The 27,966-nt window shown below is 40.8% G+C and overlaps 1 protein-coding gene and 1 long non-coding RNA gene across 2 annotated transcripts; both read right to left on the bottom strand.

The window, feature by feature from the left end:
- Positions 1-309: 309 nt before the first annotated feature.
- Positions 310-3,889, bottom strand: LOC116981607. The gene is made up of 3 exons (XR_004414248.1): positions 3,856-3,889; positions 1,436-1,441; positions 310-320 (listed from the first exon to the last, which is right to left on the bottom strand). It is a non-coding gene; the product is annotated as an uncharacterized LOC116981607 (long non-coding RNA).
- A 9,983-nt stretch (positions 3,890-13,872) lies between these two features.
- On the bottom strand, positions 13,873-23,056 carry clrn3 (clarin 3). Its single transcript, XM_033034751.1, has 3 exons — positions 22,825-23,056; positions 16,957-17,139; positions 13,873-14,224 (listed from the first exon to the last, which is right to left on the bottom strand). Exons 1-3 carry the CDS (start codon positions 23,054-23,056, stop codon positions 13,947-13,949), a joined length of 693 nt encoding a protein of 230 aa, XP_032890642.1. The 3' UTR covers positions 13,873-13,946.
- Between the last annotated feature and the right edge of the window lie 4,910 nt (positions 23,057-27,966).

Here is a 27,966-nt window from a genome sequence, read left to right as displayed (position 1 = left end):
AAGTTCAGACTAAGGTGCAAGAGTTTTGGGGCCCAAAAGATAAATGAAAAGGGTCTTATCTAGATCATGTACCTCTGGTATTATGTCTTGCTCAAGGCAATCTCTTTAAATTGTACTGTTGCAGCTCAGCTAGTGCCATGTTTACCTGGTTAATACTGAATATGTCCCAACAACAGACATATAGTCTGGAATAAAGTGAACTAATTTTACTGGAAACTCTCAAACCAACTTCATATGCACATCTCATATGGAAACTGGCCCTGGCGAGCCGTGTGCATCAAGAAGGCCCCAGTGAGCCGCAGCTGTACCCTGACACCCTCCTCGTCCGAGTCTCGACTCCTGCTGGGCCCAAAGACTGGGAAGCAGTGAGGAGGGTGGCGGAAGGCGGCGATGGTAGTGGACGCTGGACCAAGTGCAGATTTCAAGATCATGATGAACGGAGGCGAGGAGGAGTGAGCTGATTGACTGGAGAATCCCCTCAGCTGGGGATTCCGAGCTCAGCTGCGGCAGGTGCTCAGAGGCTGAGCGGGGACGGCGGGAGGCGAGGGGTCGAGGTGTCAGTGAAGTGGGCCGCTAGAGGCCATGCATCAGCTGGGGAGCACATGGACCGGGCCCCACTGGAGGCTCCACTGGGGCCAAACAAGCTGATCAGACGGGGCCTGCAGCAGCACAGAGAGGCAGAGCAGTGATGGAGGGCACCAACAACATCACCAGGCCGGGTCAACACCTGCAACACTGACCCAGTGCCACCACCAGGGCAACTGGCCTTAAAGGCAAAGATAAAACTCCACATTATTAAGAACCTTGAAACATGAAGGACACATTGGCATCAGAAACGTGGCGTCTTTGTGTACTGCCTCGGTGAAATCTACTGTTCCTATACCACTATTGTTGCACTTGTGTACATATCTAAGATTGTGCCTATCTATAGTTTGATTTTATCAGATCGTACGCAGAACAAAGAATTTCCCTGTACCTATGTACATGTGACAATAAAGTCTCACCAAAGTGTTATTGAATGTCAAAGTGGAGGATATGTGGAAAGAGTTCATATCGTTACTGTGAAACAGAAAGTGATCAAGGACAAATGCTTGAGGCCATCTGAGGAAAAGGCGTGGTTGTGGTAGAAAGATAATCATTGCAGCGAACTCTTGCTGGAACTGAATAGATAAGAACAAAGGTAACCAATACAGTAACAGTGATTACATATTTTAGTTTAGTTCCGTTTAGTTTACTCACATTTTACCACGTTATAGTGAAAAATTGTTGTTACATGCTATCCAATAAAATACTCTACATAATACAATGAAGCTATCTACAGTGTACAGATAAAGAGTTAAGGATAAAGAGTACAACATTTCGTGCAAGATAAAGTCCAATATAGTCCGATTATAGATAGTTCAGTTCTCCACTGAGATAGATGTGAAGTCAGGACTGCACCCTAGCTGGTGAACGGATTATTAAGTTGCCTGACAAAACATGGGAATTTTTTCGCACAATCTTCCGATTTCGAAATCTATTGATGATGTTTGATGAAAGTGAAATAACCAAGTTTTTTTTACAGCATATTGTGTTTTATTTACTGCTGAACAAACTCTCTGGCCTTGGAAAAATAGTACAGGTAATGTTATATCTGTGATGTATAAAGGGGTTGTGCAGTTGAAGATGGCCTTACTCTGTTGCACACATATTTTGTTGTCTGAGCCCAGTTTGGAACGTCAACGCCTGACTTTTCTCTGAGGTTTACAACTGCCCAAGTATCTTTATTTCAGTGTAAGATTCCTGCCCATAAATAGTGTAAACTCTTGTGTAACATGCTTGTATACAACAAAATATTTGACCCCAATAGTCGGAAAATATTAGTTTGTATTTACCAGTCTATCCAAGTTTCATTAATCCTGTTTCCCTTTAAATTATGCCACATAAAGGGATGCTTTGTCCTGACTGCAATTAACGATCTCTTGTGACATATAAACCAGCACATTTATGTCGAAGGTACACAAAAATGCTGGAGAAACTCAGCGGGTGCAGCAGCATCTATGGAGTGAAGGAAATAGGTGACGTTTCGGGTCAAACCCTTCTTCAGAAGGATCTGAAGAAGGGTCTTCAGAAGGGTCTGAAGAAGGGTTTTGGCCCGAAACGTCACCTATTTCCTTCGCTCCATAGATGCTGCTGCACCCGTTGAGTTTCTCCAGCATTTTTGTGTACCTTCGATCTTCCAGCATCTGCAGTTCCTTCTTGAACACATTTATGTCGAGGTCAGGGTCCTAGTTACTCAGTATCATATCCTCAGTATTATTTCAGGATGCTGCTGTTGAACTTTGCTACATCTTACAGTTTTCACCTCACAAGGGCATTATAAAAGTCATCCATTCTACAGATTCAGATGGAGGAGACTCCATCCACTGCGAACAATAGAATTCAGCTATAATGGAAGTTTCCCGAGAGAGCAGGTATTCACACACTGCACTCATGTTGTTGCAGGTTCCTCACATACAAACCAAGATCCTCTGCACATAAACCTGGCTGTATCAGTGCAGAGTCCCTGTGGATCCTATGCAGAAAGAACATGTCTCCTCCAGGCTTTATTTTGTCACCAGCCTCTCTCGGCCTCTCTGAACTGCACAAGGAATATCACACACTCTCCAATCATTCCAACATCAAATTCATTCTGTAGCAACTTCAATTGTTGCTGAGAATGTTGCACCTGATTTGTTGCATGACCCGTTTAATAACTGGCTGCAGGAATTGCACTTGCCCCGCTGAATTCCCATCACTACAGGAACTTGTGATGTATCAAAATAAAAGGGTCACTGCATTGTACCAGGAATGTCAGTTTCAGCACAGCTTTATCACAAGGAAGTCCAATGAAGCAGATCTGTGGCACATTGGCAGAGCAGTTAGTGTTGTCATCTCACAGCTAAAAAGTAGCAAAGCAATTTCTAACTTGTTGAATTTAATTGCATTTTTTTAGTCTATTTTGATTCCAACCTGCTAAATCACCGTGGTTCCCGTGACTTAATCTTCTCGATCAGCCTACCATGAGGGTTCTTGGCAAGTGTTTTTAAAGTTGATTAATTAATAGACAACATCCTCTGCCCCACCCTCACCAACTTGAGTTGTGGACAGGAGGAAAGGCTGGCAAATTATACAGCAGGAAATAGATCAGCTACAGAAATAGGTGGAGAAATGGTTGAGGTGATGCACTTTGCAAAGTTGAATGAAAGAGGAAAATATACAGTTAATGCCAAGTCCCTTTTGTCAGAGGATTGATGTACAGAAGGATCTATGGTAAAACTCCATATCTCCTAGATAGTTGCAACACAAGCAGATAGAGTGGTAACAAAGGCTAATAGTATGCATGTCTTTATCAGTTGTCGGATTTAGTAAAGGGCCAGGAAGTCATGATGCAGCTCTATAAGGCTTTGGTGTATTACAATGCATTCCATAAAGGCTTTGGAGGGGGTTCAGGAGGTTTACTAGAATGCTGGCTGGATAAGGGGGTATTAGTTGCAAGGAGAAGTTGGACTAACTTGGATTATTTTCTCTGGAGCGCCAGAAGTTGAGGGGAGACTGAGGGGGAAACAGAGATAAGGTATGTAGATGGTCAGAATCTTTATCTCAGGGTGCAGGCTTCACCTGCAGGTCTGTCTTCAAGGTAGACACCATCCTGACTTGGAAATATATTGCTGTTCCTTCAATGTCATTTGATCTGAATCCTGGAATTCGTTCCTCAACAGCACACATGGAATTTGTTCACTTGCAAGACTTAAGCAGTTCAGGAAGATGGCTCATCAACACCTTTTTAGGAGCAACTGGGCAAGGACAATAAATGCCGGACCTGCCAGTAATGACAGGGACCATTCCGGTAAACCTCGTCTGCACCCTCCTCAATGCTTGTGACTGCAGAGTGATAAGGGGTATTAACCATAAGATTTATTGTTGGGTAAGCTGAAATAATGTTATGTTTATATTTAGAAAATATGAGGAGAATTTTAGGCAATATTTAAGAAATGAATTGAATATCAGAATCTGCATGCTTTGACACGCTTTATCATGATTTCCTGAATTGACATGCAATTAATATTTAAACATAAAATCCCTTAACACGCAGCCCAGCTTACATGGTGAATAAATGCAGTTTAGTACTTCCATTCGAAGGAACTATTGTGAGAGTGTGAATGTTTCCCCCATGGTAATTCATCAATGAGCCTCTAGAGGGCAGAGCGGTGAATAGAATGCCTGGATTTTGCCAGGGAAACTCTGGCATTCTGCATGGAACTGTCTGCAGTTCTCCGAGTAAAAGGCACCAGATTCAGAAATTCCAGCGCAAAAGTAGAATTATCAAAATTGTTGGCCATTTCCTAATGCTGCATACGCGATGGTCCAGTGATGAGGTGCAAACTTGTAGCAAATCTTCGATGCATTTTGGGAAAAGGACACAGTGCTGAAGTAACTCAGCAGGTCAGCCTAGAGGACATGGATAGGTGACGTTTCGAGTCGAGACCCTTTTTCACACTCAACACGAAACTTCACTAGATTAGTGAAGACGAATGTAGGTCCCTTACAGTCAAAGACAGGTGAAATTATAATGGGCAACAAGGAAATGGCAGAACAGTTAAACAAGTACTTTGGTTCTGTCTTCACTAAAGGGCCTGTCCCATTGCGGTGACCTAATCTGCGAGTTTAGAAGAGTTTGCCCTCGACTCAAACTCGCAGCATGGTCGACACGTGGTCCAAGGAAGTCATATGAGGTCACTGGAACTCTCCTTCGCGAGGGGGGGCAGGAGGGAGGGTGGGAGGGATTGGGGGAGTGTGGGGGGGGGGGGGGGGTGGGAGCGGGGGGGGGGGGGCAGGGAGGACGGGGCGAGGGGAGGGGTGGCAGCTCTCTCTCTCTCTCTCTATCTCTCTCCCCCTCTCCCCCTCTCCCCCTCTCTCCCTCGCTCTCTCCCTCTCCCTCTCTCCCTCTTCCTCGATGGTGGCGCGCAGCATTCTCCTCCAAGGTTCTACTGCAGTTACCATTGGCAACCTCCCCTTCAAGCTGTTGCTGCGGTTACCATTGGCAACGTCCCATTGTGATGTCATTGTCACACTCAGCAGCTTGTGTAAATGAGAGCCCATTGCGATTGGTGGACTGTGAGATGGCATTGTGACATCATCACTGGAAGCTGCTTGAAGAGTCTCTCTCTCAGAAGCCCTTTTGGCATTTTTTTAACTTTAATCATCAATAACGTGAAATATAACATCCAATCTGAAGGAAACTTATTAGATCGACGATGGGAAAAAGCTGAGTAAGATTCTGCAAAAAATTTAGCGCTATCATGTACCGTTTTGGCAAAAAGACAATAACAGACACACTCACATAGAAACAAGTCTTTTATAAGTATATAGATAATAACAATTATAATTAAGTGGCAGTATATAAACCAACAATATTTCATGCATATGCTGTGTCTAAATCACAAAATCTAGTGACATATTTGATGTTATTTTCTTCATTTAATTTCTATCTATTCTTCTTTCTTTTTAACTTGCTTCTATTCATATTGTTGCTATTTCTCATTTATGTACCATTTTATTTCAAAGTCTTGCTTTGTTTTATTTACATACTTACTTTTGCTTTTCACTTTTTTTCCTCCACTCGTTTCCTCGCTTTTGAAGTGCGCCTAATTCTTACAAGAATTGAAAAGATACAAGGAAGAGGTGTGACAAATTCAATGGAGATGATCCAGATGTATTGTGAATGATTGGGTTGTGCAAATGTTCCCACAGGTTTTACAAAATTTCTCAACAAAATATGCAAAATTACCACAGAGTCACCGAGATACTGTGGTACTTGTGAATGCAAAATAAATGTGAAAACCTTTTTGCAGCTGATCCCATTGAAATGCAGAGGTTGCTGAAGGACTGAAGCACATTTTCCTATTTCTGCCTCTAAAATGCCCTAGTTAAATGTATTTTACTGCCTTCCACTTTAAACAATGTTTTCAACACTATGGAAATTGGAATATCATTCCCAAATATGTTGAATTGTAAGTTTCAAGGCGATTGACGAACTGAAGTTTTTAGGTGGTCAATTAAAGAAACATACTGCATTACATTGAGGGAAAGATATGTTTGTTAAGATGATAATAAGAGCTGACACCTGTACAAAGCAGGCAGTCCCATAGGGTTGAGGTTGATTTGCTTCCACTCCTGTTATGTAGGATCTAGGGTGGCAGATGAGGCCAATATGGCACCTTCATGTTCTGCCACAGGTGAGGCAGGAGATATGTGGTATGGTGGATTGGATGGTTGGATAGTTTTGGAGATGGTTCACTCCATCTCTGTTTACAATGGCCTATACAGTACGTGCTCCCAATGAAGAGAATACAAAATTCTCCTGGGTAGACACAAAATGCTGGAGTAACTCTGAAGACCCAAGTCTGAAGAAGGATCTTGACCTGAAACGTCATCCGTTCCTTCTCTCCAAAGATGCTGCCTGTACCACTGAGTTACTCCACCATTTTGTGTCTACCTTTGATTTAAATCAGCATCTGTAGTTCTTTCCTACACACAAAATTATCCTGGCTCCGTTTCCATTTTTGAACAGTTATAGGACTTCCACTAGATGGTGGGTTGTCACATTTTTTCAAGCGAGTTGTGAGACATCTTTGAATAATTTCCTCTAGCAACAAGGTAGTGAATATGTGCGCTTGGCAGTGAGTGCCTGTTACAGCAGTCTGGCACTGGGGATGTGAACAACATGGTCCACCCATCAGTGTTGAGTATAATTAAGGTCTCCATGGCCAGGATGAATGTTGGTGATGAATGTTTGCTTATCAGCCCAGTGCAATGGGAGGAATTGGGAGTCTGCATGCTGATACATCTCCATTGCTTTAGAGTGCTTGCTGGAGGTACTTGACAGATGAAAGGCTGACACGCAAGCAGAATTCAAAAATATGCATCATGAACAGATTTATATAAATTTTGAAAACCCTTGTTTCCACCCTATCGGCATTTCAGTCGTGCAGTGCTGTTTCTGGGAAGCAATTTATTTTAACCAAAGCACCACTGGCATGAAAGCATAAATGTCATCTGGATAAGTATTGAAATTCATATCCTCCTGAGTCTGATGAATCCCTCTGAGCAGCAATTACATTCCAAGTTCAGTTTTGACATAACTAGTGACGTTCCTTATGCCGTTCCAAATGCTGGCAGTCAGACTTTGATCAGAGTTTATCTGTGGACATATACTGCTTCATAGGCTGGAGTCACCACGTGTGATATTTCCACTAAATTCAAGCCTTAAGAAATGTATTTTGAAACTATGCAATTCTCAGTTTTCATTTTTATGTTAAACTCTGAAATAAAAATCAGATTCAGACTTCTCTGAAAGTAAATGATATTGAAAGAACAAGGGCAAACAGTGGTCAGGCACTGAAAATCTTCATAATAAATGTTTTAGGGTAAGTATATTTTTATGTATCCATATGCTTCAAAAGGTTAAATATGAATACCATTTAAAATATCTGTCTTATTTATTTTTAGCGTTATTTTACATTTATGTGAACGTACATAGCTAGAAATATTTTCAGTATTTTGTGTTTTAGAAAACAATGATATTACAGATAATTATAACATCATACAGTATGTGTGATTTGTCAAATGAAACTATAAGGACATCATCTCCTAATAAATAATGAATTGGAAAGTGATGTTTGTAATTCTGAACTGGATTTTAAACTTTACATTCACACAATATTCGGGAAGGTTATCCTACATTACAAATGAAGTTGGGTTATTTTTACATTTCTCCAGTGTCTTGCATGTATGCACTTCTGTCAGGTCTCGCAAAAATTAAATATATGAAATTCTGAGAGTCATAGATAGGATAGACAGTCAGAACCTTTTTCCCAGGATGGAAAAATTAAATACTAGAGGGCATTGCTTTAAATAAGAATGGCAATGATTAAAGGAGATAGCCAATAGGTGCAGGAGTAGTCCATTCAGCCCTTCAAGCCAGCACCGCCATTCAATGTGATGGTGGCTGATCATCCACAATCAGTACCCCGTTCCTGCCTTATCCCCATATCCCCTGACTCCGCTATCTTTAAGAGCCCTATCTAGCTCTCTCTTGAAAGTGTCCAGAGAACCTGCCTCCACTGCCCACTGAGGCTGAGAATTCCACAGACTCACCACTCTCTGTGTGAAAAAGTGTTTCCTCATCTCCGTTCTAAATGGCTTACCCTTTATTCTAAAACGGTGGCCCCTGGTTCTGGACTCCCCCAATATCGGGAACATGTTTCCTGCCTCTGGCATGTCCAAACCCTTAATAATCTTATATGTTTCAATAAGATCCCCTCTCATCCTAAATTCTGGAGTATACAAGCCCAGCCGCTCCATTCGCTCAGCGTATGACAGTCCCGCCATCCCAGGAATTAACCTTGTGAACCTATGCTGCACTCCCTCAATAGGAAGAGATGGCGGGGCACGTTTGCTACACAGAGTGTGGTGAGTGCCAGGGGTGGTGGTTGAGGTAGATACTTTAGTATCATTTAAAATACTTTTGGATAGCCATATGTATACGGAGGGATATGGATTATGTGTAGGCAGAGGAGAGTTGGTTTAGGCAACATGTTCGCACAAAAACATTATGGGCCCAAGGGTCTGTTCTTGTTCTATGGTCTATGTGCTATTGTACTAACCACGAAATACGTGATTAAAAAATTGTGAATGCAATTGCATGTGTGCTTGAAAGGGAAGCATTGGCAGACCAATGTGGAAGTTAAGGGAATCGGATTTAATCAGATTGCCTTTTCACAAAGCCAACCAAAGCACAATGGGGCAAATGGTAATGTACATTGTTGTGTGTTTCTATAGGGTACAACCATGGACATGGAGCACCATTTGTCCATTTCCCACCACTAGATTGCCTGACCCACTGAAGTCCTCCAGCATTTTGCTTTTTGCCCAGTTTCCAGCATCCACAGTTTCTTGTCTCCTAGTTTAGTTTAGTTTAGTTTGGAGATACAGCATGGAAACAGGCCCTTCGGCCAACACGGTCCGCGCCGACCAGCGATCCCCGTACATTAATACTATCCTACACCCACTAGGGACAATTTTTACATTTACCAGCCAATAACCTACACACCTGTACGCCTTTGGAGTGTGGGAGGAAACCGAAGGTCTCGGAGAAAACCCACACAGGTCACGGGGAGAACGTAAAACTCCGTACAGACAGCACCCGTAGTCGGGATCGAACCTGGGTCTCCGGCGCTGCATTCGCTGTAAGGCAGCAACTCTACCGCTGCGCCACCGTGAAGCTTTTGGCAGTAAAATGTGACACCAATGGTTTTGTCTCCAAAATAACAGTTATGTCGTGGCTCATCATCAGTTTATCTCACCAGCAGGCAAACTGCTCAGACGAGGAAAGAGCTGGGCTTAAACTGCTTTCTGGTTACGTTAAGTGAGCCAGTTGCCAATACTAGTGAATGTGCAGCTGTGCACATTTGAATTAAGACTGAATTGATCTCAATGCTGATGTGTCTTGCAGAGCATGGAGTAAGTGTGAGCTCATGCAACAATAATAACAATGAGAAACTGGAGAAAGACAGATATGTAACCAAACATGGAACACATCTTGCTGAACTGTCAGCTATCAACTGCTCATGCTTCAGGAAGTCTTATAGGGCCTGTCCCACTTGGGCGACCTAATCCTCGAGTCCAGAAGAGGGCACTCGCCTGGAAAGCCTCGAGGTGGATCGACCGGCCGCGTTGAAACCGCGAGCTGGATCGACCGAACCGCGAGCTACTGACCACACACACACACACACACACACACACACACACACACACACACACACACACACACACACACACACACACACACACACACACACACACACACACACACACACACACACACACACACACACACACACACACACACACACACACACACACACACACACCGTGAAGGTGGGGGCCAGGGATAACGGAAGAGCGTGTCTGCGCGATGAAGAGGAAGGTAAACGGCTGCCACAGAGTACCGTGAGTCCTTTAGAGAACGCGGGGGGTGGGGGGAGAGAAGGAGAGAGGAGAGAGAAGGGGAGAAGGGGGAGAGAAGGGGGTGGGAAGAAGGAGTGGAGACATTTTTAAGAAGTATAATAAAGTTTAGCGGGCATGTTACCTACCGGTAGGTCTTCCTAGGTCGTGAAACTCCAATGAGCCAATCAAAATGCCCAGTCAACGTAGGAAATGGCCTACGGCTGCCCTCGAGTGCCTGTAAGTATATATCGACTCCACTCCACTGCACTACGAGTGAAAAAGACCCATGCCGACCAAATCTTACTCGCGGAAAATGTTTCAATATGCTAAAAAAAAATTGGCCACCTAGCTGAGACCGCGAGTAGACGGGAACCTCCCTCGAGCATGAAGGAGAGTTCCAGCCACCTCATAGACCTCCTAGGGCCATGTGTCAACCATGCTGCGAGTTTGAGTCGAGGGCAAACTCTTCTAAACTCGCAGTTTAGGTCGCCCAAGTGGGTAGGCCCCTTTAGGCTTCCACTTATTCTCAGCTAAATGTAAAGTTCGAACCAGGCTGGAAGTTGGTTGCAAGCACACGTCATCTCCTGCTTCATTGGAGTTACCAGTGAGCCCATTGGCAAAACATTAAATCACTCCAGAGAGTCTAGATGTACTTCCCATCTGGCCCCTCAGCTTTACACTGTGGAAGACTATAGAAGAAAATGTTACTTCACTGGATTTGTGCAAAGAGAAAGTCCTTGAAAATGCTTTGCTTACAGTATCTGTTTGATTATTTGTTAGTGTTTTAACTAAAGTTAATTGCTTTTTACATTTTCTTGACAGTTTTATAGCTGTTGTTAATTCAGATTACTATTGGGAACTTTAACACAATATAACATTTATTTTACAGTTGTTGATTTGTCAAAGGTTTCCCAACCACTGAGGAAGGGGTGGGAATCAGGATACGCATCCTGAGGCCAACTTGCAGAATCAGATGATTCCTCATCTGAATCATAGAAGCATAGAAAATAGGTGCAGGAGTAGGCAATTCGGCCCCTTGAGCCAGCACCGCCATTCAATATGATCATGGCTGATCATCCAAAATCAGTACCCCGTTCCTGCTTTTTCCTCATATTCTTTGATTCCATTAGCACAAAGAGCTACATCTAACTCTCTCTTGAAAATATTGTGACAAAGCAACCATTTTAATGCTTGGATGAAAATGATTAGCGCTCTCAGGTTTCAGCATCTGCAAGTGGAAAGTCCTATCAGTTGGCTGGGTCCAGATTGATCTATATCCACAGCTCTGCAAGAAATTAATGCTTCGGAAATAGAACTTGATAAAAATATTAATGCATTGAAATAGTTACTTTGTCTCAATGATTGAAATTACTTTTGGATTCTTTAAGGAGTTGGCAATAGACAATGGACAATAGGTGCAGGAGTAGGCCATTTGATCCTTCGAGCCACATTCAATGTGATCATGGCTGATCATCCCCAATCAGTACCCCGTTCCAGCCTTCTTCCCATATCCCCTGACTCCGCTTTTTTAAGAGCCCTATCTAACTCTCTCTTGAAAGCATCCAGAGAACCTGCCTCCACCGTCCTCTGAGGCAGAGAATCCCACAGACTCACCACTCTCTGTGAGAAAAAGTGTTTCCTCGTCTCCGTTCTAAATGGCTTACTCCTTATTCTTAAACTGTGGCCCCTGGTTCTGGACTCCCCCAACATCGGGAACATGTTTCCTGCCTCTAGTGTGTCCAAGCCCTAATTGAGTAAATGGAGATGCGTGGACAAGTTTCTTACACAGAGTGGTTGGTGCCTGCATCGTGCTGCCAGGATAGTGGTGGAGGCAGAAAAAAAGGTGTAATTTAAGACGCTCTTAGATAGGCACATGAATATACAGGGAATGGGAGGATATGGATTATGCGCAGGTAGAGGAGATTAGTTCAACTTGACATCATTGTCGGCATGGGCATAGTGGGCTGAAGATCCTGTTCCTGTGCTGTACTATTCTAATTCTACCTTCTTGAAGAGACAAAGACCTTCATTTGTTGTCTTGAGATACCAGAGAATGATTCACAGCTAATGTATTTTTGAACTGAAGAGAGAGTTGAAGTGTATGAAATACATGAGCCAATCTGCACACAGCAAGCTAGCCAAAAATGTAATAGTGACCTACCATTCTATTTTAGTAACTTACGGGACATTGGCAATAATATCACTGCTCTTCTTTTGAAGAATCGGTGCAGAATTTCCCAAATCAACACAACAAATGACACCATTTAAAATATTCATACAGCATCTGAATTGCCACTCATTATCATTACCACTTCTTTATTTTCCTCTGCACCGTCACATATATCAGGTATCTGACAGATATTGCACATGGTTCTGCCAAATGAAGTCGTAGTCAATAAATAGTTCAGAGCACAATAATGTTTACAGTGCAGAGTTGGGAATGGTGATCAAATTGTCCCAATGAGATCTTGGATTAGTATGTCATGTTTACAGTCCTGATCACAAGGACAGTGATTTGTAACTAAGTTTTCAGAAAATAATGAAGTCAAGTCCAGTTCAAAACTAGACTGTCAAAGGTAAAGCTTTTAAAAGTTCATCGTTCCAATCAAAAATGTTTGTCCTTATAAATTTGGAACTGAATATTTTATTATCAAAGTATCTGGAATCAGTGCTAACATTGCTAAATAGCACAGAAATGTTTGGAAAATTCTATTGTCATAATTCATGTTGGCATACTATAGTTTACACAGCATTTTTACTTAGACATTCAAATAAAAAGTCAATATCTGTTTTAAAGATGTCACTTGAGTTCCATTAAAGTATGCAGTGATTAATAACATTTTATAATAAAGAGATTTCCAAAGCAAATTTGATGCCATATTGCAGTTTCGATAAATATCTTTTTCAGTGCATTAGATTCTGTCCACTCAACGATAATCAGTACGGGTTTATCTGTAACACTGAAATTTTAATATGTAAAAAATGTGATGTTACATCGCCATCTTTTAGGCACTGTATAATATAGTGCTGGTGTTCTTCAAAATAAATAAACATATGTTGCTAGATTTCCATATGCTACGCAAAACTGAATAATAATTGCACTCTTCACATGCCGTCTGCACTTTTCAATTAACTTAAGTTATTCATAATAATTATCACTTATTTCAATATCATTTGTACCATTACTTGTACATGTTATCTTGCAGATATTGTACATTGTGCTGGGTAGTTATTTTCAATTTTGAAGTTGTAATTACAGCCAACAGAAGGTTAGCACTTTTCATTTTGTTGTTGTAAGGTAATATTAACCATACAGAATTTATAATTGTGACCTAAGACCCAATTTTCAATTCGGTAAATGTTTTCCGCTGACCTGCCATAATTTAATAGGCAGCACATGTTGTGCAGAGCATAATGAGAATGTGTTATTAAATTTAAAGCTATCAAGAAGGTAAGGATTGTGTTTCCACCATATTTTGTGCACGTGCCCATTCCAGGAAAGTGATGGGAGTTGGTCTAATGCATTGAATCAATTAATCCCAGCAATGTAATACAGGGCAACGAAAAATCAGCCTCCACACTATTTGACATCATGTTCTGAGCAGCTTGTAATCATTGCTTCAACTTCAAAAATCTGGAAGTTACCCTCAGGAATAAGTTTATATTTAGTGAAATACGTGTTGTTTTGTGGGATATTTCATTCCATTGTGATTCTTGTTTTGTCAGTAGAGGGTAGCAGTCTGCAGCATATGTCTGTGTATAAAAAGTGGTGAAATGAAATGAAAGAATAACAATGTTGGCATTCTCTCTGTATGTTTGCTTTATGGCAATCACATGGCCAGTAGATATCCCAACAAATGACCCGTCACTTCTATAATATTTCTCACAATAGTTTCAAATTTCCTAGTCCACACAAACTAGTACATGAAAACATCATTGGTTGCATTTTCAGTTGGTCTTTTTTGTTCTCTTTCTATGCTGTAGTTTGCATGTTGATACGCGTAGGTAATTCCAATCGTGGAAACACTGAGTGCCAGTGAGAGCAGGATAAGCCAAAATGAGTACTCATAACTATTAGTCTTATGTGCCAATGTAACCAGGCTCCCTTTGATGGAATTCTTCACCAGTATTGTTGATAAATTATTTGCTGCTGTATTTGCTGCAAACAGAATCATCGCCAAAAACGTTGAAATACCTAAAGAAAACAAGGTTTCTCTCATTATCTCATACTTAAAGAGCTTTGATATATTTTCAGAGTTAAATCACAACTATTAATATATTAAAAAAAAATAATAGATCGTGTTTAACAACTTTGAAAGGGAATGTACTTAAAAAACAAGTTTGCCTTGCTTTCTGAGATTTCTCTTTCCTTAATGTATATAATTTGTAAGCTAGATTTTCCATCTGATTACAGTTATTTTCATGAATTTTCTGGTGAGGTTGAAGGGTGACCCAGATGAAATCTGCCCACAAAAATTAAATTGTCTCTGTGTTTTGGATTTTCTTTTCTGACATAAATTTGGCTCAAGCACATTCTGCAAGTGATCTTGTATATAATAACAATGAAATGATTCAGAATCCCAAGCATCAATCAAGTTAAAAACAGCATACCAGAAAGCTAAACACATCAATTGTTTTAAATATTTTTTTAAAATTTGGGATATGTACATGGGCTTAAGATAGAAGCCAATTCATCATAAAACCAGAAAATGTTGAAATCACTCAGCAGGTCAGGCAGCATCTGTGGAAAGACACTTGAAATGTTAACTCTATAAGCGAGTTCGGTATTCCGAAAAATGCGAGGAGTCATGGGATTTGTCAAAGGTCATTCGTGATAAAGAAAAAGCGATCGAAGCGCTGGCTGTGTAAACTGTGTAAAAATTCTTATCTTTATTCATAATTTATGTGTAAAAATATATTTAATCTGAGGAACAAGGGTGCCAGGTAGCGGGAGAGCGGGGTGTAACAGCGAGAGAGAGGGGGCAGATGCAGGTGTGAAATGGGGAGAGGCTGGACGGACGGAGAGACAATCTTGGCAGCTGAACTGCTGCGTGTGTACAGACCTGTGTTTCATCTGTAGTCAGGATCTAACCCGGTTGTCACGAGCAGTGACGGGCCCAGGCTTACAGCCAGCCCAGAGAAGAAGCGCTAACTCCAGCTCAACTCTGCCTGTCCCGCCGAGTTAACTGACAGCCCTGGACTGATGGGTCACCAGCCCAAAGCAGTGGTGGCCTCAGGTTTACAGCCAGCACGGACCGTCAGTCCAGGGCTGTCGGTTAACCCGGCGGGACAGGCAGAGTTGAGCTGGAGTTAGCGCTTCTTTTCCATGCTGGCTGTAAGCCTGGGCCGCCACTGCTCCGGACCGGTGTCCCGTCTGTCCAGGGTCACTGCGGACATCTCTGGCTGCCCCCGGACAGGGATGGGACACTAGGAAGGGGATGGGAACGGTTCAGTAGCAATTCAACAGCGCTTGCAGTGCTGGAGACCTGGGTTTGATCATGGCTATGGATGAAACGCAGGTCTGTATACACGAAGCAGCATAGCTGCCGAGAATATTTATCGCGAGTGACCTGTGACCTGGGCATGCACAGTCGGAATACCAAACTCGCTTATTGAAGCCTGAATTGAATTAATTTCTCTTTTCTCAGAAGCTGTCTAATTCAATGTTTCTAGCAATTTAACTTTGTATTTCAGATTTCAAACCTCTGTAGTTTTCTGGCTTCCATTTTTTAAAGGAAATTTATTAATTCGGCATAATATTTATGAATATTGGTCCTATGGACTGCATAAAATTTATTTCCATGGGCAGAAAAACTGTTTAATGTGTATCTTTAAAAATAATTTAAAATCCAAGTTAAATGTCTTTGAAGGCCAATGATGGGGAAATCTAGCATAATTCTAGCATGCACCACTCTTAACTAAAACAGAAGTTATTAATTTGCAGTAAGTAAAGGGCACATTCCTAATTGTAGTTGTTTATTCAAAGCACAGCAAAGTCAGACACGTTCTCCAATGGATGAGATGAGCTTTCAAACAGAAGGTGCTAACCATTTGTTGGTTTGCTAAGAGCATTATTGCTGGAGTGCTACAAATAGATTAGTGTGATCACAGATTACTTGCATTAAGAAAGGTGCAAAGTAGTTGAACTTGCCATATGCTCGGCATGGAAATTGTGGGATAAAAGGCCTATTCCTATACTCTACTGTTCTGTGTTTGTGGTGAGTTAACAAAAGGAAATGTTAACATAGTTGAAAAGAAAAATAATATTTTAGATGCTTTCGAAGTGCAATTTAATAAGTCGGTGCATGGAAGCAACAGCCAAACAATCAAGTGGAGAAGTGTGCAAATGGTGATGATGATTGTGTATAGTTTTGGATTCAGATGACTGGACATCCTCACATCTCAAAGGGTCACATTTACTTAATCTGTTAAGTATGAAATATATCATGATGGGAAAAATCATGATTGCAATTCTCTGCGTTAATGTGTTATGCATCCAAACATCATGCAACCTTGGCTCTGGTACAGTTTGAATAATTCCCAACTCATTACTATTTTAGCACAGGGTTTTATGGGCAACCGAATTCTTAGGAATTTTTTCAGGTAGCTGAATCAATATTGCTCACTAGTGTTACCAGAGAAGCTTTCTGTAGATCATATATAAGCAGTGTATGTTTTATTATTCAAAATATACTCCTTGATAATTGCTTAGATAGGACAAACAAAGCTTGTTATATGAAACTATTCTGGGAATTATACCATCTTATTACAGTTTTCAAGAAAAGTCAAAATGATACCATGTTACACTGACTAGTTGAATCATAATAAATTGCAAGTAGCAGAAGAGTCTACCTTTAGTAATTTAACAAAATGAAGGAATTACTACAATTCCAGCACTCATACATACATTCATTCATGCTTACTTACAGCTAATGGAGCTACATGCATAAATACTGATAGGTCCACAGATGTTTTCATATGGATTACTGACACTGTTGTAAAAGGTCACAATGGCACTTAGCAGTGAAAACAACAGTCCAAAAACAAGGAACAGGATAACTAGGATGTGGATAACTCTTGCACTTCCTCCATTTTCAAGACATTCCAAAACTGAAAGGAAAAAGTACACAATAAGTGTTATGATTATGCAAAAAAACTACAGATGCTGTAAATCAGAAATTAAATATACAATGCTGGAAGTTTACAACAGCTCAAGCTGAGGATACAAACAGAGTCAACGTTTTGGATCAAGGACATTTCATCAGGAATGGAAATATTAGAAAACAAATGTGATTTAATTTGCACAGTAGGGAAGAATAGGGGTGACAAGGAGACCAATGTTGGCAAGGCAACAATTATTTTAAACATCAGTAATTAGAGACAGAAAAGAAGAATAGTCAACAAGTTGAAATGAGAAGTTATAGCCACATCTGTGAAGAGAAATTACCTGGCGAGTGTGTCTATGAATATCAATAATGGAGGAAGCAAAGGGCAGGTACTAGAAGACAGGCAGTGGATTATTAAATTCATTATGGAATCTTAAATGGTGCAATGTGCCCAATCAAAAAAAGATGGTTCTTTTCTTTACGCTTACACTGGGCATTAATGGAGCACTCCAAAGGAAGTCAAGATAAGAGTCAGAACTTGTTCTCATGATATACAAAATCCATGAACCTAATCACCTATTTTCAAGAAATTATGTAAATGGGTTTCCCTTGAAAATGTTGAAGGAAGATAATGTATAATTTAGAGCTTCTAATAATCTGTACTACAATATTGATAAACTGTGCCCTGTGGCTTTGAGGTAGTGATCGTTTTGTGAGTTTGGCTTATTTGGTCTGCTCTTAATGATAATATAAAAGTATAAATTAAATCAGTTAATTCTATTGGGGATTTGGAAACACATCTTGTGATATATCTTACTGCTCTGCTGCATAACTAAAATCCAAACCAGATTAAGGCAAATTTAATTTATCTTCTGGGAATAGAAATCAAGAACAGAGCTTCTGCTGAAGTGACATTAATTGTTTCAACATTTCCACTCCACTAACTTACTCTAATCTAACCCTTCTGAACTTGCAGCACACTGCTAGCTGCAGACCAGACTCAACTTTGGCACGGACCATGCTGACAGATTGGGCATTGTTGTAATATGACACAACCACCTCTACCTTGTAAAGACTGGACACCTGGTCTTTTATGCCATTTTTTTTATCTCTCACTACTAAATAATATAAGGATATTATTTCCTAGAGAGTTACAGTCTTCCCTTTTGAAAGCGGTTATTCATGATATGAAAATGTTCTGCCAGGTGGATGAGAGTGTTGGTAGAGGGGAACCAGTGGGATCTTTGTTGCAAAAACAAGACAAAAAGCAGTTGCAAAGTTCTTGTTGCAGAAAGTTGGGTGCACGGTGGCGTAGCGATGGAGTTACTGTCTTGCAGCAGCAGAGACCCGGGCTTGATCCCGGCTACGCATGTACAGAGTTTGTACGTTCTCCGCATAAACTGCGTGGGTTTTCTCCGAGATCTTCGGTTTCTTCCCACACTTCAAAGACATACAGGTTTGTAGGTTAATTGGCTTGGTATAAATGTATAAATGTAAAATTGTCCCAAGTGTATAAAGTGTATGTGCGGGGATCGCTGGTAGGTGCGGATTCAGTGAGCTAAAGGACCTGTTTCCGCGCTGAATCTCTGGACTAAACTAAACTGAATTATAACTACCGAAGATGACTTCAAGACCTTCATGATGGCGATAGAGGTCTATAAAGACTGAGCATGCATAACGGAGATGAGGCAGTGGGGAATGGGGAAACTGAAGTTGTTAAATTGGCAGAAGGCATGTGAGTGTCCCGGATGAATGTGCAAAGGGACTGAGCAAGGGGAGCCAGTATAGAGGCAAGATAAGAGAAGATAAGTTCAGTGGGGCAGAGACAATAGGTTTACCAGGACAATCCTGCTTTTGGATTTTGAATATGAGATAGCAGTGGAAGTGTAAGGCCAGGGCACTATCAAGTTTGGAGGCTGTAGAGGGGAGATCTCCTGATGTGATGAGATCTCTGACAGTTCGTAAGTTGTCCATTGATAGGCACGTGGTCCAGGGGTAGGTCTATTGAGGTATCTGAGAACTGCAGAGAGCTGATGAGGAGGCCAGTCATGAGTGTAAAAGTTGTTGGGAGGCATTTTTAAAGTAGAACGGCTATTTGGAGTTAGGAGAAATCATTAACAGACAGGGGGAAGGTAAATTTGAAGACATCTGAAAGGATATTAATTGCAAAAGAATAACCAGGGAGAAAAGTAGGGCTCATTAGGGAGAACAGGGGCAATCGCAGCTTGGAACCAGATGGTAGTGAGGCATATAAATTAATACTCTTCGTTAATGTTCATAAAGGAGACAGACTTTGTAACTGGAGAATTCAGTAAAGAGATAGGAAAATCTGGTGGAGGTCTCGAAAAATAAAGAGAGGCACTCAATAAGTGGGTTAAATGTGTATAAATCCTCAGAACCAGATGGGATTTATCATGGGCTGCTCTGGGAGGCAAAGGAAAAGAGCACTGGAGCTCTGGCAGAGATTTTTTAAATGTTTGTTAGCCAAAAATGAAGTACCAGATGAATGGAAGATAGCAAACAGGATCTCTCTTTTCAAGAAAGGCAGCAGGGAGAAGCTTGGTAACTAACGCCAGTGAGCCGAACATGATCGGTAGGAAAGATACTGGAAAGAATTCTGAGGGAGAGGATTAATGATAACTTGGTAGGGCAGTGTATAATCAGACGGAGCCTTCATGGCTTCATCAAGGGCAGATCCCCTGTGCCCAATTTCATTGAAGTCTGTGCAGAAGTAACAATCATATCGATGATGGTAGGGCAGTGGACATGATTTACATGGACTTCAGTAAACCCTTGGACAAGGTCTTATATGGGGGACTGGTTCAAACAGTTATAATTGTTGTTGCTGATAGTGTGGAAGGTAGTCTTAGACTGTAGAAAGATATTGATATGTTGGTGAAATTGGCTTAAAAATGGCATATGGTTTCAGTTTAGTTTATTGTCACGTGTACCAAAGTACAGTGAAAAGCTTTTGTTGCATGCTAACCAGTCGGCAGAAAGACAAAACATGATTACAATTGAGCCATTTACAGTGTTTAGTTGGCCCCCCTCGGTCATGACTGACCATGGGTGATGCATCCTGGTCGGATGCAAGCCTGGGCGATGTCATATGGAGGACAGGCTGTTGCCCATGCAGCACGTCCCCCCTCTCCACGCCGCTGATCGATCCAAAGGAACAGCAGGGCCGTTACAGTTTGACACCAGCGCCGTCGCAGGAGCTGCCAGAGCGAGGTTGTAGACAACGACGAACTGCCTTTGGGGCTCCGACTCCGGATTTTCTTGAGGTTTACTCCTGGAGCCTTTTCCATGATCGGAGATGGCTTCAAGGCAGTGGAGGTTTTAAATCAGAGTTTTTCCCTCTCCTAGATGGACTGCCTTCCCAGGCTGACGAGACCCATCTGCCCGAGTCGTGGGGGAGGGAGCGTCTTCCTTCCTGTATAGATGGATGATAAGGCTAAATCCTGACAAATGCCAGGTGATGCATTGTGAGCATGAATGAGGCTAGGATACACATCATGAATGTTAAGGTCTTGTGGATCATTGAGGACCTTGGAGTACAATCGATAGGTCCTTGAAGGTGGCAATGCATGTAAATAACATGGTTAGGGAATCATACCATCCTTCATATGTTGGGGCACTGAATAAGAGTAAGTGGTTTACGCTCCAATTTTATAAAAGATTGGTCAGACCTCAGCTGGAGTATTGCATGTAGTTCTGATCATCAACTATTGTAATGATGTGAGAGTACTGGAGAGGGTGCAGAGGAGATTCATCACTATGTTGTCAGGGATGGACCAGTTCAGATCTGAGGAGAGCCTGGAGAAGTTAGGAATGTTTACCCTGAGTGGAGGAGGTTAAGTGGGGACATAATTGATGTATATCAAATTATCAGTATTATAGTTTGTACACTGCAGAAATCTTTTCTCCATTACACAGATAGATAAAACCACAATACATCGGCTTAGAGTAAGGGGGAGGAGATTTAGAGTGGTTATAAGAGTATTCTTGTGTATTCTTCATCCAGAGAATGGCAAGTACCTGAAATGCATGGCTTGAGAGAATGATTGAAACTGGGTTGGATTTAAGAAGTGTTTTGATGGACAGCATTTAAGAAGTATTTTGATGAGCATTTGAATCACTGAATCAGAGAGGGATATGAACCAAGTGCTATTGGATTAAAATGGATGGGTGTTCACTGGTTGGACAATTCTACAATTCTATGATCTCCTTCAGACCTTTAATTATTCACGGGCCTGAATCAACTTTTTTCCACCTCATTCCAATTAAGTGCCATTCAATACCTCCCGTCTGTCCATCACCATATCAGAGTTTCCCCATTTCAGTCTCCACCTATTCCAATTTTTATGCAACTAGAAACCCTATATATCTCTAACTTTATCTCTAAGTTCTGGTGGAAGGTCATTGACCTAAATGTTAACTCTGTTTTTTCTCCCAAAAGACAGTATTAGTATTGGTTTATTATTGTGACATATACTGAGATACAGTGAAACATTTTGTTTTGGTTTCTATCCAGGCAAATCATATCATACACGAGTACATCTGGTAGTACAAAGGAGTAAATAACCAGTTCAGAGAAAGTTAAAATGTTAAAAAAGTGTAAGATCCCCAATGAGGCAGATTGGAAGATTGGGAATTCATTCTTAACATATGAAATATGAAATGACATATGATTCTTCATCAATCTGGCCTGACCGGCTGAGTGTTTCCATCAATTCAGTTTCCATTAGAGTCAGAGAATTTATCTTAACTGGATTTCAACTGAATTAGTATCTAAGAAATGTGTTTTTATGACCAGTGCAGTGTTAGATAAGAAAAGAGGAAGTGACATATCACACATTATTGAAGCAGTATATCCATATTAGTGTACAGGGTGGAGGGGATCGGTGGGCAAAAGGGCCTGTTTCCGCATTGTATCATTAAAAGTCTAAAAAAGTGATATATTTGAAGAGGGTTTTGCCTGGAGCCAAAGCCTAAAAAGTAATGTATAGTTTAAGGGGGCTCGCTACTTACAACTCTGCCACCAGCCGCACCCCATTCCTTGCCGCTCCCAACCACCCTCACCCTACCACTGAACTCCTTTCTGGATAGCCACTGCTATCATTGCCTGTCTTATATCAAAGCTACCAACACTTTTAACCGGATGGTCCTTGTGAGAGATGGAAGCAGAATAAAAGGCTAGGCTTCAAACCCTAAAAACACCCTTGTGTCTCTAAGACTAAAGTGGGGAAGAAGTTTCATGTCTTGCTCCATTTTCATGTAAGAATTATATTTCACTGTAAGAATTATATTTTGTTGCAAATATGCTTGGTGCATTTGTAGAACAGCAGAAAATATTAGTGCCCTTGAATCAGAATTTAACAGTACATTTATATTGTCAAGGATAGATTGATACAAAAGCAAAAATGTGACATAGTAGATTAATAATTGAAAATAGTTACTACAGAATTTAACATTTTTTCATCAATCTTGATAAATGCTCTGAAGGAGAAAAACATGTAATCACAAGAAGAAGAATCAAGAGAGCGGAACTAATTGGAGAGCACTATCAAAAAACCAGTACAAACACTGAAGAACATATGGCCGCATATGTTCTTTTCTACAACTGAATATGAATATTTAAGTTATCGTGTAAATCTCAAAACTACTGTATGAAAAAACGTAGAATTACCATTGATATTCCCGTCACCAATGAGGATCGGACAACCAGCTTTGGTACGCAAACCTTCAAATAGCCCATATTTAAGTTTCAATTCTCCATACGCATCGCCACTTTGGTTTTCACAGCCTACGACGGTGTCGACCCATGCATTCGTTGCCATTATTGCAGATATTATCATGCAGGTTCCCAGACTGACAGAAAATCCAGCCATAAACATTAATTTTTTCCTTGCCGATGGCATTTCCTATAGCTTTTTTTCCCTCCGTTGTAAATAAGGTAACGTCAAAAGTAACAAAAATCACATTTAAATGCTTCTATTGCAACTTTCAGCAAGAATAAGTCGGTTACCTAGTCCAACTAGGTACTATATTAATCTGGAAGTGCTAAACAATGAACTTTGTGTCAACAGTCATAGCAATAAAGAGCAATGACGGCTGAACCTTGCCCGCGAGCAAACTGTTACCATAGTTTTACTGGATAATATTGAAGTGCAGATAACAGATGCTTCACAGTTTCTGTCATCAATTCATGTTGTATACCTTTTCCAAAGCATTACTATTCCATGGTGAAGAGATGATTTTGATTACAAAGCTCTTCCTGCTCACATTAAATTGTTCCAATTCAGATTAAGCAATAAACATTACAGGATTGTACGAGGTACAATCATTTAAATGATTCAACAAATTTTCAGTAGTTGCTATGTAGACCTGACTATGCTGATAATTGTCTGGGAAACCTATCTGCCTACTGTATAATTCTAACACAGGGAATGTAAGGGGAAGCAATTTGGTGTAATATGTTGCTGTGTTTACCTCAAAACTTGACATACTGTACACCTAACCGAACAACATATGTGAAAGGTACACAAAATTGCTGGGGAAACTCAGCGGGTGCAGCAGCATCTATGGAGCGAAGGAAATAGGCGACGTTTCGGGCCAAAACCCTTCTTCAGACTTCTTCAGTCCAGCATTCCAGCATCTGCAGTTCCCTTTTGAACAACATATGTGAAAGTCTCCTTTCTCTACTGAACTTTAGAGATGTGAGCAATCATGATCCTGTTCTAAGGTAGACACAAAATGCTGGAGTAAATCAGCGGGTCAGGCAGCATCTCTGGAGAGAAGGAATGGATCACGTTTGGGGTCGAGACCCTTCTTAACCCGAAACGTCGCCCATTCCTTCTCTCCAGAGATGCTGCTTGACCCGCTGAGTTACTCCAGCATTTTGTGTCTACCTTCGATTTAAACCAGCATCAGCAGTTCTTTCCTACACATGGCTCTGTTCTAGTTAAGGGTCTCAGACCTGAAACTTTAATCATTTCCATAGATGCTGCCTGACTTGCTGAGGTTTTCCAAGACTTTCTGTTTTTATTTCAGATAATATATATGTAATGGCTGTAGTTTAAAAAAAAACCAATACAGTCCTTTTCCTAGTTGCTTAATTAGGTAATAATATCATTACTTTTAATTTGACATCGAAGGACCATAGAAAATTGAGTATAGCACGGGAACAAACCCTTTGCCCACAATGTCCATGCAGAATATGATGCCAAGTTAATATAATCTCCTCTACCTGCATGTGATCCATATACCTCCATTCCCTGCATATCCATGTGCCTTTCTAAAAGCCTCTTAAACACCTCAATTGTATCTGTTTCCACCCACCAACCCACTGTAGGGACCCACCACTGTCTGTGTATAAAAAAAAACTTGCCCCTCACATCTACTTTAAACATTCCCTCTCAGACCTTAAATCTATGTCCACCAGCCTTTAACATTTCCATCCTGGGAAAAGGGTTCCAACTGTCTACCTTATCTATACCTCAAAATTTTATATACTTCTATCAAGTTTCAACTTCTAAAGGGCCTGTCCCACTGTACACGGTCCCATTATAATTCAAGAGTTCACCCGAGTTCTCCCCTGATTCGAGCTCGTGTAATGTACGTAGCAGGTACGTAAGAGCTCATGGATGTCTCGTAGCGGCTCCTACGAGTAAAAAGTAACAATTTTTTTCATCACAAGTGTTTTTGTACTCGTGGATATTTTTCACAGTGTTGAAAAAACTTCATGAGTTTACTGGATTTCTCGAGTACCTACTATTACTCGTACATCCATGAGACATCCACAAGCTCCTACATACCCGCTACGTACATTACACTAGCTCGAATCAGGGGAGAACTCGGGAGAACTCTTGAATTACCTCAGTGGGACAGGCCCTTAATACTTCGGAAAAAAAGCATCTCCCCAACTCCCTTTACCTTCTAATCCAGCAACATTCTGATAAACCTCTTCTGCACGGTTTCCAAATCCTCTAGATCCATCCTGTAATGAGGCAATCAGAACTGCACCTAAATGCAGCCGAACCAAAGTTGTATAAAGCTGCAGCATGATTTCCTGACTCTTATACTCAATGCCTCAACCGATGCAGGCTGATTTGTATTCCGTTGTATCGTCCCAGAGCTCTCCTCACTGTACGCAACTCAATCAATTTTGGTTTCATCTGCAAAGTTCTTAACCAGCCCATCAACAGTATATTTACATCCAAGTCATTTATGCATAGGCCAAAAAAATAGAGGTCCCAGCACAGATCCCTGTGGAACACCACTGGCCAAAGACCTCCAGCCAGAATAACACCCTTGTACCATTACACTCCGTCTCCTCTGGGCAAGCCAGTTCAGAATATGATCCGGTCACTGTGAATCCCATGCAACTTAATCATCCTGCCTTAATCGTATGCCTTAATAAAATGTATGCAGACACCATCCATCGCCCTACGCTCATCAACACCTTCATCATCTCCTCCAAACATTTGATCAATTTAGTAAGACATGTCCTGTAGTGGACAAAACCATGCTGTCTGTCCCATATTGTCCCGTTCTCTTCTTCCACATTGGGCGACACTCCTTTTAGTGCCAAGATATGGCGACGGGTGCAAGAATTTCACTGTGCTGTGCATATGTGACAATGAAGAATCATTGAACCATTGAAAAAACCTAAAGAGAAGTATCCTTTTCAATAGGCCCCTTGCCACTGATATCTGAAGGAAGGTCACATTGCGTCTGGTCATTTAGCAATTCCCAGGCGGCCAGGATCAATTGGAATGCTTAACATGTTCTTGATCCTGTCTGTCTGGATCTAGATAAGTAACCAGACTCAATGCTAAATAATACTACGTGAGGACTGAGAATAAATGTAGAAAGTAATTCACTTTTAAGAAATATGAATGAGGAAGGCGACCTGGCATATCATTTACCAGGAAAACACTCATAGGCTTCAAAATGTTGTCTTCACAATAGTTACTGCTTAGTCTTGTGTCACCCATAGAAACTTTCCGCTTTTACAGACATATCCACACCATGGAAAGGCAGATGTCAACATTTATTTAATTTAAAACCTTGCCCTTCACCGAGCTTTGAAATGGTTGACGTTAATTTATTGCTGGACAAGTTTGTTACATTATTACCCATTTGATGACTCCTCCTTTGCTGGTTAAATACAGACATTTTACTCTACGATTTCACCTTCAACGCAGCATCTCCAACTAATTTTTAAATATCGCAAAATCACACATCAATATTCTGTCTGCCTGGGAATAGATATGTGACCAGTCTGAAGATAGTTGAACTGCCAGACTCTATCCCTTTGTTAGCAGTTTCACCAGCAATGCCATCAGTTTCTTCCCCTCTGTTATCAGACTACTGAACAATCCTCCCATAAACTAGGGTATAATCCCGATCTTTCAACCTACCTCATTTCAAACATTAGAGCTTTTCTTTAGAACCGTAATGCTATAATACTGTAACTATAATCTGCACTCTGTTATTTTTCTCTTTGCAGAATCTGCGGTATTTTTTGTATGGCTTGACTATACTGATGATCTGATTTAATTGAAGAGCGCACAAAAAAAAGCCTTTCACTATCTCGGTACAAGTTACAATAATAAATCCATACTACCAATACCAATAGCGTTCCTATTGAAGACCAGGGACAGACTTGAGTAATGGAGTGTCTGGTCAGCCTGTCTCCAGTCAAAACTGATTTCCATTTAGCTATTATTCTATAATTCTTCACTAATTCCTGCAATCCTAAGTGCAAGAGAAATGGGAATCGCAATAATGTAAGATACTTAAAATAGATTTTCAAGCTGAAACAAACCCATAAACTTAAGTAAAATAAAAGTTTAAGAAAATGCTAAAACAAACCTACAATAAATAAGCAAATATAATGGGTAGGGAGGAAGGGACTTGACCTGAAACATCACCAATTCCTTCTATTTAGAGAGGCTGCCTGTCCCGCTGAGTTACGCCAGTGTTTTGTTTCTACCTTCAAAGCAAATGTGATGATGCAAAAAGCTCCCGTCAACATTATGGAAAAACTACCTCTGATAAAGGATAGGCAATGGCTTCCATTAACCATAGAAATTGTGACTCTGTGCCAATCTTTGAAAACTTGCAGTGCTCCTATGTGTTTCCTCCAGCAAGTGCAATTTCTGTCAACTTTATTATACTTTTCTAACTTTACAGATTTCTTGTAACATCAGCCAAATGCCCTATCAATTTCAATACAGCCTAATCATAATAAACTGTCACAAGATAGATGATATTCTGAGAACATAGCACAGGAACAGGCCCTTCAGCCCACAATGTCTGAGCTGAACATGGTGCCAAGCCCAACTCTTATCTGCCTGCACATACTCCATATCCCTCCATTCCCTGTCTTATAAAGACATTCAACTGGTAAATCCACGTGCAAATTTGACCCTTAAATTGTCACCCCATTTCAAAGGCTAAAGTTCAAACTGATGTTTGAAATGAGCAAACACAGATGTCTGCAATCTATTTCACTTTCGACACTAAATAAATCTCAAAGGTATACAACTCTTGATTGGTATATTTTCTCTTCATATCTGAAGCCTGAATTCAAAATTAGGGTAGTCAGATGCTTGGAAGTTCTGTTGTTTCGTTCCTGGCAAGAATGTCGATATGAATTCAATTTATTTTGTAAATAAACTTTTGTTACATGGCATTAATTGACATAAAAATGTCAAATCCACTTATTGTTTCGAATGAAAAACCATGTAACAAGAAAGTTATGATTGAATGCAAGGTAACAAAAAAGGATCTGTTTTCCACAAGCAAAATCCTATCTTCTTGG

The sequence above is a fragment of the Amblyraja radiata genome, chromosome 15 (assembly GCF_010909765.2).
Source record: "Amblyraja radiata isolate CabotCenter1 chromosome 15, sAmbRad1.1.pri, whole genome shotgun sequence".
NCBI classification, from domain to species: Eukaryota; Metazoa; Chordata; class Chondrichthyes; order Rajiformes; family Rajidae; genus Amblyraja; species Amblyraja radiata.
Note: the sequence above shows the minus strand (reverse complement) of the source record. Positions and strands in the feature narration are given on the sequence as shown.

Excerpts from the sequence above, each read along its gene's own strand:
- clrn3 (XM_033034751.1), bottom strand. The coding sequence starts at position 23,056 with ATGCCATCGGCAAGGAAAAAATTAATGTTTATGGCTGGATTTTCTGTC. Across the intron at positions 17,140-22,824 it reads TGGTGACGGGAATATCAATG|TTTTGGAATGTCTTGAAAAT; the intron begins GTAATTCTACGT and ends TTTTCCTTTCAG. Across the intron at positions 14,225-16,956 it reads TGCATGTAGCTCCATTAGCT|GTATTTCAACGTTTTTGGCG; the intron begins GTAAGTAAGCAT and ends TGTTTTCTTTAG.